This window comes from Eptesicus fuscus, chromosome 10 (assembly GCF_027574615.1).
Source record: "Eptesicus fuscus isolate TK198812 chromosome 10, DD_ASM_mEF_20220401, whole genome shotgun sequence".
Classification (NCBI taxonomy): Eukaryota; Metazoa; Chordata; class Mammalia; order Chiroptera; family Vespertilionidae; genus Eptesicus; species Eptesicus fuscus.
This window is the reverse complement of record NC_072482.1, coordinates 2,180,677-2,194,458: the sequence shown is the minus strand read 5'-3', so window position 1 is coordinate 2,194,458 and position 13,782 is coordinate 2,180,677. Positions and strand designations below refer to the sequence as shown.

At 66.3% G+C, this 13,782-nt stretch overlaps 1 protein-coding gene across 1 annotated transcript in view; it reads left to right on the top strand.

Annotated features, from left to right (window-relative positions):
* Positions 1-13,782, top strand: part of TNXB (tenascin XB) — a 76,410-nt gene that overhangs the window by 20,510 nt on the left and 42,118 nt on the right. The window contains exons 5-12 of the mRNA XM_054721939.1: positions 2,926-3,082; positions 3,263-3,526; positions 4,215-4,946; positions 5,889-6,257; positions 7,203-7,496; positions 11,012-11,302; positions 11,577-11,879; positions 13,423-13,755. Coding sequence (XP_054577914.1) covers positions 2,926-3,082; positions 3,263-3,526; positions 4,215-4,946; positions 5,889-6,257; positions 7,203-7,496; positions 11,012-11,302; positions 11,577-11,879; positions 13,423-13,755 — 2,743 coding nt within the window. The remainder of the gene's footprint in view (positions 1-2,925; positions 3,083-3,262; positions 3,527-4,214; positions 4,947-5,888; positions 6,258-7,202; positions 7,497-11,011; positions 11,303-11,576; positions 11,880-13,422; positions 13,756-13,782) is intronic.

The window sequence follows — 13,782 nt, the reverse complement described above, 5'->3', positions numbered from 1 at the left end:
CATCTTCCTGGAGGCCTGCCTGTCTCTGCCTTCTCAGAAACACTTCTCCTCGGAGCTCAGACTCTGCTAATCCTGGCCAAGGACACGCCTCGCTTTGGGATGCTTTTCCGAGCACCAGAGAGGAGCAGTCCTTCTCTCTGTACGGTGCATGTTCCGCTGACGCAGTGGTTCTCAAAGTGTGCTCCCTGGATTTGCAGCGTCCGCACCGCCTGGGAGCTGGTTAGACGTGCCAAGTGTTGGATCTGACAGTGGTGCCAGATCTACTGACTCAGAAGCTCTGCAGGTGGAGCCCCACAACCCGTGTTGCAACAAGCCCTCCAGGTGGTTCTGATGCACCCCAAACCTGAGGACCACTAACTTAAGGAATGTTGCTATTTTGAAAAATGCTGGCTCCTCTATGAACGTGAGAGAAAGTTCGAGGAAGCTGAGGGCGGTGACCCGGAACAGGAAGAGGTCCATGTACCCCTTGTCTGGGTGTATTCTGCCGCCCGGGGACCAGGGCTACGCCAGCTGTCACTGGGACACAGACTTGCAGGGTCAGGAAAGTTTGTATTTGAGTTTGGTGTGAAGAGGGGGAGGAGGGGGACGTAAGCTCCAAGACCAGCCAAGGTGGAGCCCCCACCTGGGGCTACAAGGTTGATTTCAAGAACAGGGTTAGAAACTAGCCCCGCACGAGCAGTGAAGCAGCCACGCTGTTACTGAGGGGCAGAGCCACCTGCCAGCGTCTGGCAGAGAGCCCGCCTCGGAGGGGCCGAGGTGCTGATGGTGGGACAGTCGGGGCACTGTTCCCAAGTGGTCTCGGGAGGGGCTAAGAGGTGTAAACAGGCTCGTGTAGATGATTTGAAGGGAGAAGATGTTGGGATGGGCCTGTCTCGCTGAAAGGACAATCCATCATAGACGTCATCAGGGAGCACCCCAGGTGTGTGTGTGTGTGTGTGTGTGTGTGTGTGTGTATGAGTGTGAGTGCGTGTATATGAGTGTGAATGTATGTGTGAGGGTGTGTAAGTGTGAGGGTGTGAATGTGTGTATATGAGTGTGAATATGTGTGTATATGAGTGTGAATGTGAGAGAGTATGTGAGGGTGTGAGTGTGTATGTGTGTGTGATGTGTGTGTATATGAGTGTGAATGTGTGTGTGTGAGGGTGTGAGTATGTGTGTGTATGAGTGTGTGTATATGAGTGTGAATGTGTGTTTGAGGGTGTGTAGTATGAGGATGTATGTGTGTGTGTATATATGAGTGTGAATGTGTGTGTGTGAGGGTGTATGTGTGTGTGTATGAGTGTGTGTATATGAGTGTGAATGTATGTGTGAGGGTGTGTAAGTGTGAGGGTGTGAATGTGTGTATATGAGTGTGAATGTGTGTGAGAGAGTATGTGAGGGTGTGAGTATGTGTGTGTATGAGTGTGTGTATATGAGTGTGAATGTGTGTTTGAGGGTGTGTAGTATGAGGATGTATGTGTGTGTGTATATGAGTGTGAATGTGTGTGTGTGAGGGTGTATGTGTGTGTGTATGAGTGTGTGTATATGAGTGTGAATGTGTGTGTGTGAGGGTGTGTAGTATGAGGGTGTATGTGTGTGTGTATATGAGTGTGAATGTGTGTGTGTGAGGGTGTATGAGTGTGTGTATATGAGTGTGAATGTGTGTGTGAGTGTGTGTGAGGGTGTGAGTGTGTAAGTGTGAACATGTGTGTGAGGTGGGTTGGGGGAATAAAGGGTGACAGAGTTAAGTCATGGGAAGGATGAGGATTTCATAGGCCTTTAGTTGAGGTCCACCCCCGGGTCCCTAGGCTGGGGTGTCCCAGGCGGGGTGAGCAGGAGAGGGTCTGGGGTCCTATGTGCCCAGGACACCTTTTCAGCCGAGAGAGCGCTGACAAAGCTTTGTTCACCCTCAGCTTAGACGTCTCCAGTGGCCTCTCGCCCGGTTTGATGCTTTGCTGTTTTCCGTGCTGGTTCCCGCCAGCTGTTGGTTGGGAGAGCACCTTTAGAAACTTCCACTCCGACGTGGCTGACTGGCGGCGTCCCCGCTACAGCCCACACAGCTCAGCGGAACACAGCGTCCTCTCAGCGGTCCACGCTGGGCGGCCCGGGAGGCCTGGGGCGGTTGGGCTGCTCACAGACGTGCAGTCCCTTCTGTCCCCCTGTGGCTGGCACTCCAGGACACCCTGTCTGGAGCAGGGGCCGGCAGCTCTCCTGAGGGCTCCCCATGGATCGTAAAAGACCTCAGGTGTACACTTGGAGGGCCGTTCCTCACAGGCATGTACCACACGTAGATTTGGTTTAGGCTCCAATAAAACTTAACGCTGGCCATGCGTTTCACCTCCAGAGCACGAGCTGTCTGCGGACAGCTTGTTTCTGTGTCTCCGTGCCCAGCACGGTGCAGGTGTGAAACGGGGGACGTTTGTGGAACTCTGAGCGGATGGGCCTTATTTGTGAGGAGACAAGAAAGGTGCCTGAAGGGAAACGTCAGGCCGGGGGTCACGCCCACATCACACAGCGGGGCGGGCGTCTGCGGGAGGCTCAGGCTGGGCAGATGGTTAAGGAGAAGTGAGGCCTGAAGGGGCATCCCTGTCTCCTTCATCTGTCCCGACCAGAGTGAGCTTGGAAGCCCGTCCGCCAGGAAGTCAGGGCTGCAGGGTCGTGTGGGTGGCATTCTGGCAGACAGCTGATGGGCAGGCTGAAAGGTGGTGCCAGGAGAGGGCCTCTGAGGCCGCGGCCCGGGGTCCAGTGAGCTCACGCACATCCAGGGCCTTGGACAGGAGATGCCTGGAGAAGGTGTCCTGGGCGTGTAGCTGTCACCGGCCACCTGCTGTCCGGGCCCGGTTCTGCACAGTCCCAGCCGACACCGCTGGGAGCTGGAGTCAGAAGGGGGATTGCGTGGCAGGGCAGCGTGCCAGCCCCGACCCACCGGTGCTTTGTCTCCTGCAGCCAGAGGGCGCGGGCCCGCCGTTCACTGCGCGGGTGCCCAGCTCTGCCTCGGCCTACGACCAGAGAGGACTGGCCCCCGGTCAGGAGTACCAGGTCACTGTCCGCGCCCTTCGAGGGACCAACTGGGGCCCTCCTGCCTCCAAGACCATCACCACCAGTGAGAGCAGGGGCTGGGGCGGGCCCTGAGTGGAGAGCTGCGATGAGAGGGGCAGCCAGCGCTCCCTCCAGGAGGGTTTGGACGGGGTAGGGGGGGCTCAGGAGGGACAACGCTCTGAGCAGGAAAGCTGGTGACAGGAACCAGACCCCGCCTGACCCCTCCTCTCTCTTACCTGGCCAGTGATCGATGGCCCCCAGGACCTCCGGGTGGTGGCCGTGACTCCGACCACGCTGGCGCTCAGCTGGCTACGCCCCCAGGCCGAGGTGGACCGATTCGTGGTGTCCTACGTCAGTGCCGGCAACCAGAGGGTGCGGCTGGAAGTGCCCGCCGGAGCAGACGGGACACTGCTGACTGACCTGATGCCAGGCGTGGAGTACGTGGTGACGGTCACCGCGGAGCGGGGCCGGGCCGTGAGCTACCCGGCTTCTGTCAGGGCCAACACAGGTATGGCTCCCCGGGCCTCGGGGCGGGCCTGCTTTCCGAGTGTGAGCCCCTTCCTGAAGCCACCCCCCCCCCCCCTAAGGCTCGCAGCTCCTCTGAATGCACCTGGCAAGTGCTGGTACCAAGGCCCCCGAGGGCCAGGCCCCGGAAGCAGGCTGCAGCCCTGGGGGGGGGGCGCCCCCTGGAGACAGCAGTGAGCAGGAGCGGCGGCCACCCTGAGATGGGGGAGCCCCTGCAGCGGCCAGACCTCGTGGGCACTGGCATTAGGCAGCGGAGACCGGCGCTCCGGTTGGCTTTAGGGTCGCGTTGGGGGTTAGGTCTCACGGCAGCAATTTCCCACTAACCTGAAGGTCTCCTGACAGACGCCTGGATCTTTCTCTCCCTGTGACAGGGGGACACCACCTTGCCGTGGCTCCCACCCTCCTCCCGCTCCCGTCTCTCCTTCGGACACGGCCCGCCCGCCCGCCCGCTTCTCTTCTTTCTAGGGCGCCGCAGTGGCCGCTGGAGGGCGAGGGGGAGGGCCGGGCCACTAACGCCTCCTCTCGGTGCTCTTTCCAGGTGGGGCTGGGGCCCAGGACCCGGCCGCCGGCTCCGGTGGGAGGGGCGGAAGGAGGCAGCCGCGGGAGGAGGGCAGGGCGGGGAGGGGGCTGCCCCTGACGGCTCTCCCGCTTCCCCTTTTTGCCCCCGGCAGCACCTGGCCACTACAGCTACCCGGAGGTGCGGCCCCCCGCCCCGCCCCCGCGGCCCCGGCCCCGGCCCGCCGCGCCCCCGCGCCCCCCGCGGCCCACTCGGCCGCCCCGGCCCACGGAGGAGGGGCAGAAGGAGCCCCGGCCCGGGCCCGGCCCGCCCCAGCCCTCCCGGCGGCCGTGGGGCAACCTGACGGCCGAGCTGAGCCGCTTCCGCGGCTCCGCGCAGGACCTGGAGCGCCACCTGCGGGCGCGCGGCTACCCGCTGCGGGCCAACCAGACCTACGCGTCGGCCGCGCGCCACATCCACGACTACCTGCAGCGGCGTCGGGCGCCCGCCGGCTCCCCCGCACCGCCGGCCCGTCGCCCCCACCCCACCGCCGGCCCCGACGCCGGCCCCTGGAAGCCAGACTCCCACCTGGGCATCTACGGCCTCTCGCCCGAAGGCGTCGACGGGGTGGCTGGGCCGCGCCACCCCAAGCCCGAGGTGCTGGGCAGTTCCGCCGACGGCTCCCTGCTCGTGTCCCTCGATGGGCTCCGCGGCCACTTCGAGCGCGTGGTGCTGCGCTGGCAGCCGCAGCCGCCGGCGGAAGGCCCCCGCGGGGAGCTGAGTGTGCCCGGCGCCACGCGCACCGTCAGCCTGCCCCGCCTCCTGCCCGGCACCACCTACCACGTGGAGGTCCACGGGGTGCGGGCAGGGCAGACCTCCAAGTCCTACGCCTTCATCACCACCACAGGTAGCGTGGGCGGGCGGGCCCCTGCCCAGGCTGCCTGCCTTTGGAGTCCGCTTCCCTCAGTTCCTCCTGCTCACTGCTCAGGCTGCCACCCCACCCCCTTCTGCCCAGGTCCAGGGGTCCCCCCCGCCACCCCAGCAAAGCACAGCCCTCCTGTGTCCCTAAAACCACCTCCACTCCCAGGGTCCTGGAAGACACCCAAGGCCAAGGAGACCCAGTCTTCGGGGGCCTCGGGGCGGCTGGCAGGACTGCTGTTCAGGCGACAGGGCCAGTTGGTGGGCCCGGGGCTGCAGGCTCACCGAGGGCGGGCGGGCGGGCAGGAGTGCGCAGAGGCTCCCGGCTCTGACGCACGTGGTGAGGGTGTCTGACTGTGGTCAGTGGTTGCTATTTTCCACAATTTGGCCTTGACCTCAAAGGGACACAGGGGACCTGCTGGGGTGCCTTAAGCCATCGCAGCCGTGTCTGGGGAGGGACCCGTCCGCGCCCTGGCTCCCCTCTGCTGGTCTCTCCACAGGAGCGGTGTGGGCCGGCGCCCGCGGCTGCGGGGAGGGTGGCGGACCTTTTCTCCCCTTAGGGCCCAGATGCCGCCGAGCTGAAGCCTCTCACTCAGCCCGTTCTCCTCGGCCCCCTCCCTCCTCACACCCCTCCCTCCTTTCTTCCAGGCTTCTGCTGCCGCACTCCTGGAAGCCACCGCCCCACCCAGTGGGGGGCTGCCGTGGGCGGGGCTTGGGCGTGTGGGGCTGGAGGTCACAGGAGTCTTGGGGGGATGCTTTGCTCCATTCAGTTGTTACCTGCAGGCCTGTCTGGGGGCTGGCCGACCTCTGGGAGGATGAGGCGGCGGGGAAGGTGTGTAGGCTCTTAAAGGCCGGAGGGCAGGCCTGCAGGCGGGGCTTCCTTCCCGGCTCTCACACTGGCTCTCCTGTTTTTCTGCCCTGCCCTTCCCAGGGTCCTCCCCCTCCGGCCTCTTGGGGGCCACTGATGAGCCTCCTCCCTCTGGCCCGTCAACAACTCAAGGAGCCCAGGCGCCGGGCCTGCAGCAGCGCCCCCAGGAGCTGGGGGAGTTGAGAGTGCTGGGCAGAGACAAGACGGGGCGCCTCCGCGTGGCCTGGATGGCCCAGCCTGACACCTTCGCCCACTTCCAGCTGCGCCTCCGGGTGCCCGACGGGCCGGGGTCGCATGACCAACTGCTGCCCGGGGATGCCCGCCAGGCACTGCTGCCCGCACCCCCTCCTGGAGCCCCCTATGAGCTGTCACTTCGTGGGGTTCCCCCTGAGGGCGAGCCCTCTGCCCCTCTCATCTACCAAGGCATTATGGGTACATTCGGGCTTCTGCTCAGACCTGGGTCCTGAGGATGGGGGAGGGCGGGCCGTGGGACTCTCGGTGGGTGGGGTGGAAGGCAGGGCTGTCTGGTGGGAGTGGTGGGAGAAAACAAGCAGAGAAAGGAGTTGAGGGACCGGAGGCAGGAGGGATGGGTGAGGTCTGCGAACAATGGCAGCGTGGCGGGGAGGGGAGTTCTCCGGGAAGAGAAATGGGAGGGGAAAGTCGGAGGGTGGGGCGGGGTTCTCCCTGCAGCTTTCTTTGCCCTGAGTCCAGCCCCCACATCCTGGTCACTCCTCTGCCCCCGCCCCATAGATCTCCCTGGTGGGTGTGGGGAGGCCTCTGATGATGTGACCCTCAACCTCCACCTCCCCTGCTCTTCCCCACAGCCCCTGCCGCCCCTCGCTGGGCAGGCTAGGATGGCGGCACCTTCCCTGTGGTCCCACCGGCCAGGTTCCCGGGGGTGGAGGTTCCTTGGGGCAGGAAGCACCGTAGCCAACAGGCCTGCAGAGATGGGTGAGGTCTGCAGAGCCAGGGAAGGCCGGCGCCGGGGGTCCCCGGCTCTCACATTCCCTGCTTAGGAGACAGGAACGCTGATTCTCCCCAAAGCTCCAGGCCACGCTCACCAGAGAGGGAGACAGGGAGAGAGCCGGCCAGGTGGGCTGAGGGGAGTTTCCAAACTGACAGGAGGAAGCATGGGGGCCTGAAACGTCCCCATGAACCTCGGTGTGGAGAGAAACTGGGACCTCGGCGGGGGGGGGGGGGGGGGGGCTTGAGGGGGCCATGCCCCTTCCCGGGAAGGCTGGTCACAGCGGCTCGGGTGAGGAGCGAGTCTTGGAGGGAGGGCGGAGCCGTCGGCCTGGAGCGGGCCGGTGGGAGGTGGAGGGAGGAGACGAGGCCGTGGCTGAGCCGCCCGCGTTGCTCTCCTCCCCGCCCCTCTAGACAGCGACGGGGAAGAGCCCGGGCAGCCCTCGGCCCCGCCGCGCCTGGGCGAGCTGACGGCGACGGCTGTGACGGGCAGCTCCCTGCGCCTGCACTGGACGGTCCCGGAGGGCGAGTTCGACTCCTTCGTGATCCAGTACAAAGACAGGGACCAGCCCCGGGTGGTGCCTGCGGAGGGGCCCCAGCGCTCGGCCCTCATCACCGACTTGGATGTGGGCCGCAAGTACAAATTCGTCCTCTATGGGTTTGTGGGCAAGAAGAGGCACGGCCCCCTGGTGGCTGAAGCCAAGATGGGTAAGTGGGCGCCGCGCACCTCACCCACCCGCCCTGCCCTGCCCTTTGCGTGTCCTCCGGGTTCTCGGTGCTTTGGAAACTCCAGGAGGGCTTCCCGGAGGCAGGGGACCCTGAGAGGAACCCTGAAGGGAAACAGGCAGGCAGAGAGGCTGAGGAGGGCAGTGCAGACGGAGCCGCGGAGAGCAAGGCGGGGGAGAGTCTGTAGGAGGCCCGTGTCTGATTTCCCTCTGGGCAGCAGGGCGCCTGGGCAGCTGCGGGCACTGGTCTCCTGTCTGACAGGGGCTTGGACCTTACCTGAGGGCCCTGGGGGCCTCTGAGGGGTTTTCCGTGGGGAGGGACACGATTCTATTTATCCTACAAGGTACACCGAGGCCCTGGGGCGGGTACCAGGAGAAGTGAGTTCCGTGGGAGCCGGCAAGAAATGGCAGTGGCCTGGTGGGCGGGCAGTGAGTCTGGATGTGGGAGGTGACGGAGAGCGAGGGGCTCAGGCGCCGGCTTTTCTGGATCAGACAGTCCCAGAGCGAGGAGCAGCGCAGCGGGCGCTTGGTCTCCGAGCATTTGCTAAGACGCATGTGCTCCGGGCTCCGGGCGCCTCGCACCCATCAGGCCCCTGGGAGGCGTGCCCGGCTACCGGCGCCGAGCGGGCACAGAGGCCACGCCAGCAGAGAGCGAGAGCCCTGCGGCTGAACTGCTGCCTCACGGCCGTGGGCGGTGGAGGGGAGACCTGTGGAGGGGTGTGGGGTCATCAGTGCCAGCGCACAGGAGTGAGGGTGAGCCGGTGAGAACCCTGGGGATGGCCAACATGCGGGCCCCACAGAGAAGGAAGAGCCCACAGGGTAGCCTGAGGGGTGGCTTGGAAGAGGGGCTCTGCCCCCGAAACTGGCGCCCTAGATGTCCAAATGAGGGTGTGGCCAGACCTGTCAGATGCAGAGCTACAGTGTCCACAGGACTTAGCAGTTCAAGCTCAGCACTGTCCTGGGGAGAGCTGGGGGGGGGCTCAGCACTGTCCTGGGAGAGCTGGGGGGGACTTAGCACTGTCCTGGGAGAGCTGGGGGGACTTAGCACTGTCCTGGGGAGAGCTGGGCTGGCTCAGCACTGTCCTGGGGAGAGCTGGGGGGGGGGGGCTCAGCACTGTCCTGGGAGAGCTGGGGGGACTTAGCACTGTCCTGGGAGAGCTGGGGGGGCTCAGCACTGTCCTGGGAGAGCTGGGGGGACTTAGCACTGTCCTGGGAGAGCTGGGGGGGCTCAGCACTGTCCTGGGGAGAGCTGGGGTGGGGGGCTCAGCACTGCCCTGGGAAGGGCTGTAGGGGGCTCAGCACTGTCCTGGGGAGAGCTGGGGGGGCTCAGCACTGTCCTGGGGAGAGCTGGGGGGGGGGGCTCAGCACTGTCCTGGGAGAGCTGGGGGGGGCTCAGCACTGTCCTGGGAGAGCTGGGGGGGGCTCAGCACTGTCCTGGGGAGAGCTGGGGGGACTCAGCACTGTCCTGGGAGAGCTGGGGGGGCTCAGCACTGTCCTGGGAGAGCTGGGGGGGCTCAGCACTGTCCTGGGAGAGCTGGGGGGGCTCAGCACTGTCCTGGGAGAGCTGGGGGGGCTCAGCACTGTCCTGGGAGAGCTGGGGGGACTCAGCACTGTCCTGGGGAGAGCTGGGGGGGCTCAGCACTGTCCTGGGAGAGCTGGGGCGGGGCTCAGCACTGTCCTGGGGAGAGCTGGGGGGGCTCAGCACTGTCCTGGGAGAGCTGGGGGGGCTCAGCACTGTCCTGGGAGAGCTGGGGGGGCTCAGCACTGTCCTGGGAGAGCTGGGGGGGCTCAGCACTGTCCTGGGAGAGCTGGGGGGGCTCAGCACTGTCCTGGGAGAGCTGGGGTGGGGGCTCAGCACTGTCCTGGGGAGAGTTGGGGGGGGCTCAGCACTGTCCTGGGAGAGCTGGGGGGGCTCAGCACTGTCCTGGGGAGAGCTGGGGGGGCTCAGCACTGTCCTGGGAGAGCTGGGGGGGCTCAGCACTGTCCTGGGAGAGCTGGGGGGACTCAGCACTGTCCTGGGAGAGCTGGGGGGGCTCAGCACTGTCCTGGGAGAGCTGGGGGGGCTCAGCACTGTCCTGGGGAGAGCTGGGGGGACTCAGCACTGTCCTGGGAGAGCTGGGGGGCTCAGCACTGTCCTGGGAGAGCTGGGGGGGCTCAGCACTGTCCTGGGAGAGCTGGGGGGGCTCAGCACTGTCCTGGGAGAGCTGGGGCGGGGACTCAGCACTGCCCTGGGAGAGCTGGGGGGACTCAGCACTGTCCTGGGAGAGCTGAGGGGGGCTCAGCACTGTCCTGGGGAGAGCTGGGGAGACTCAGCACTGTCCTGGGAGAGCTGGGGGGGCTCAGCACTGCCCTGAGGAGAGCTGGGAGGACTCAGCACTGTCCTGGGGAGAGCTGGGGCGGGGCTCAGCACTGTCCTGGGGAGAGCTGGGGGGACTTAGCACTGTCCTGGGAGAGCTGGGGGGACTCAGCACTGTCCTGGGAGAGCTGGGGGGACTCAGCACTGTCCTGGGGAGAGCTGGGGGGACTTAGCACTGTCCTGGGAGAGCTGGGGGGGCTCAGCACTGTCCTGGGAGAGCTGGGGGGACTTAGCACTGTCCTGGGAGAGCTGGGGGGGGGGACTTAGCACTGCCCTGGGAGAGCTGGGGGGACTTAGCACTGTCCTGGGAGAGCTGGGGGGGCTCAGCACTGCCCTGGGGAGAGCTGGGGGGACTCAGCACTGCCCTGGGGAGAGCTGGGGGGGGGGGGCTCAGCACTGCCCTGGGGAGAGCTGGGGGGACTCAGCACTGTCCTGGGGAGAGCTGGGGGGACTCAGCACTGTCCTGGGGAGAGCTGGGGGGACTTAGCACTGTCCTGGGAGAGCTGGGGGGGCTCAGCACTGTCCTGGGAGAGCTGGGGGGGCTCAGCACTGTCCTGGGAGAGCTGGGGGGACTCAGCACTGTCCTGGGAGAGCTGGGGGGGCTCAGCACTGCCCTGGGAGAGGTGGGGTGGGGCTGGGATGCAGGCAGGGCTACCACCAGGGTAGACCTCTCTTTCTGGAATCTGTGCTGGGACTAGAGCGTGGGGTGGGAGTGGGGGGCAGACGAGTGGAGGAGGGCAGGAGGGGAGGATGTGGGGCCCAGGGCACGCGTGTGGGAGGCTCTCCCACATCCATTCACTCCACGAACGGTGCCTCACCCCCCCGCCCCGCCCCCGGAGAAACCAGCTGGTGAGTAGGAGTGAAGCTGGAGTCAGGGGGCAGCCCTGCAGCACCCTGGCCATGGAGACGGGCAAAGGGCTCCTGGGCCCCTCGCCTCTGAGGCCCCTCCCCAGCTGGGCCACACCGGCCCTAGTTCAGAAGACGGTGCCCTTCCTGCAGGCGGGCACAGCCCGTGGCGGGCACACAGCTGGGCCAGCGGGGTGGGCTGGGCCTGCCCGCTGTGCGCCTCAGCGGCCCGGCAGTGAGCCTCCGCCCGCCTCACACGGCCTCTCCTGTCCCCGGTCCCTGTGCTCCCTCCCCAGGGCCTCGGCGCGATCCCGGCCCAGAGGCCCCGCCCCGCCTGGGCGCGCTGAGGGTGACAGAGCCCACCCCACACTCGCTGCGCCTCTCCTGGACGGTCCCCGAGGGCCACTTCGACTCCTTCGTGGTCCAGTACCGGGACAGGGATGGACGGCCCCAGGTGGTGCCCGTGGAAGGGCCGGAGCGCTCGGTCACTGTGGCCCCCCTGGACGCCGACCACAAGTACAGATTCAGTCTGTTTGGCATTGCCAACAAGAAGCGGCACGGCCCCCTCTCAGCTGAGGGCACCACTGGTGAGTGGCAGCACCTACGCCCAGGCGACCCCCAGCCCCCCTTCCACACACTTGTCCTCAGCCGGGCACCCGCTGGGCCTCCCCGAGAAGGCCGGCTCCCGCCCTAGGGCCCCAGCCTCCCCGCCCTGCCGGGCCCAGGAGGTGTGTCAGACCCTGGCTTACCGGACGGACGCGCCAGGAGGTCAGCACTCCACTAACCCAGTCTGACCCTCAGGGGTGACGGCCGTCCGCACCCCAGGCTGCCCCTTCAGCCCGCTGGCTCTCTCATTTACAGCCCCAGAGAGGGGAGCGGAGCCCCGCCCCGAGGCCCCCGAGCAGCCGCTGCTGGGGGAGCTGACAGTGACGGGCGCCACCCCCGACTCCCTGGGCCTGTCCTGGACCGTGGCCCGGGGCCGCTTCGCCTCCTTCGTGATCCAGTACAAGGACGCCCAGGGGCAGCCCCGCGCGGTGCCTGTCCAGGGGGAGGAGAGTGCGGTCACCATCCCCGGCCTGGAACCCGGCCGGAAGTATAAAATGACCCTCTACGGCCTCCACGGCCGGCAGCGTGCGGGGCCCGTGTCTGTGGTGGCCGCCACGGGTGAGTCAGGCCTGCAGCCCCCAGCCCGCCCGCCCGGGCCCCGTCCTCTGAGCGGAACCAGGGATCTGGCCCAGGGCCCCTCCACACCTCCCCCCACCTTCTTTTTCTCCGCTCCAGTTCTGCCAACGCCTCTGCCTCTTCCCTCCCGTGTCCCAGGGCGCCCCCCCCCCCGCCACCAGCCCTGCCCCCTGGCGTGGCCGTGCTTCTCCACCTCAAGAACAGCCCCCTCCCCAGCCCAGCACCGCCCTCCTCCTGCTCCTGCCCGTGTGGTCCTCAGCCACTGTGTTCTTGCCCAGGGTTTGTGCGGGGTCTCACCCTTCCGGGACCTGCTTGGGCCGCGTCTCTGAGCTTTCACTCTGCCCACACCCTGATGCCCCTGCTGCCCCGTTCAGAGCGGGCAGATCCAAGGGACGAGAGCCCCGCCCCGCCTGCCCTGCCTGCCAGCATGGGAGGACGCCTCCTGCCCGCCCCACTCCCTGACCCCGCCAGCGTGGCGCCGGGGAGGGTCACGCCAGCCCCCAGCAGGTTCCTCGTCCCCGCCTCCCCAGCCAGCGCATTTCTGTGGTTGGGAGCCCCATGGTTGGGGCATGGCTTTGGATCCAGGTCTCCCGTATGACCTATGGGGCCATGTGCAGGTTACTGAGCCTGTCTGTGCCTCAGCTTTTCCATCTGTCAAATGGGGACACTAACGGGAACTGCTCACAGTGGTCAGAACAGTCCCGGGCAACTGAGACCGAGTCTCAGGGCAGCTGCTCTGTCTCCCTGACGCCCTGGCTTGCCAGTATCCTTTTCCGCTCCTCGTCCCTGCCTTCCCCGTCCTCACCTGGGTACCATTCTTGCCTCCTCCCTCCTCCATCTGCTTCCCCTTCGTGGCTCCCCTGGACTGGGAGGGGGTCACAGAAGGGCTGGCTGCCCTTGTCCAGTCTCCCCAGTCCGTGGAGCCCCAGCAAAGACCGAAGGGCAGCTGACCTGCGTAGGTGCCCTGGGGCTGCGATTCTAGACAACCAGGGAAGGGCGGGGGGTCCCCAACCCCACCCCCAGCCCCAAATCTCTCGCCCACTTTTGCCTGAAGTCCTGCCCAGCAGCTCATTCCTGAGGGTCAAAGGGGAGGGCGGGCAGGGCCCCTGGGAGCCCTCAGCCAGGCCACGGTCCGTCTCTTGCCCGCTCCTCAGAGGGCCTGGCAGCGCTGGGGCCGCAGGAGCTGAAGGGAGATGGCGGTGGGAGAGGCTCACTGCCCCTTGGGCACGAGGGCAGCACCGGCGGTGACCTCGGGGATAGACCTCCGAGGGCGGCTTCCCGACCAGCTCTTTTCTCAGACACGAGGGACCCAGCCCTGCCCCACCGGCCCAGGCGTCCGCACGGCGGGTGGGAGCTGGGGGACCTCAGCCTGTCGCAGGGCTCAGCCACGGGGGGCTCACACAAGGCTGCACAAACCACTAGTCTACAGCTCCAGAGAGTGTTTGCCGGCTGGGCCGGTCACCACGTTTAACCTCAGCAGCAAAGCAAGTCGCCCTTCAAGCCTGTACCCCATCTGTTTTCTCAGCCGCCCGGGAGGTAGAGGAGGAGACCCCGAGCCCCACAGAACCCAGCACAGAGGCCCCACAGCCCCCCGAGAAGCCCCTGCTGGGGGCGCTGACGGTGACGGGGTCCTCCCCGGACTCGCTGAGCCTCTCCTGGACCGTCCCCGAGGGCCAGTTTGACCACTTCCTGGTCCAGTACAAGAACGGGGACGGGCAGCCCAAGGCGGTGCGGGTGCCGGGCCACGAGGACGGGGTCACCATCTCGGGCCTGGAGCCGGACCACAAGTACAAGATGCACCTGTACGGCTTCCACGACGGCCAGCGCCAGGGCCCCGCCTCTGCCACCGGGGTGACGGGTGAGTGGGTGGTGGGCCCCCGGGGAG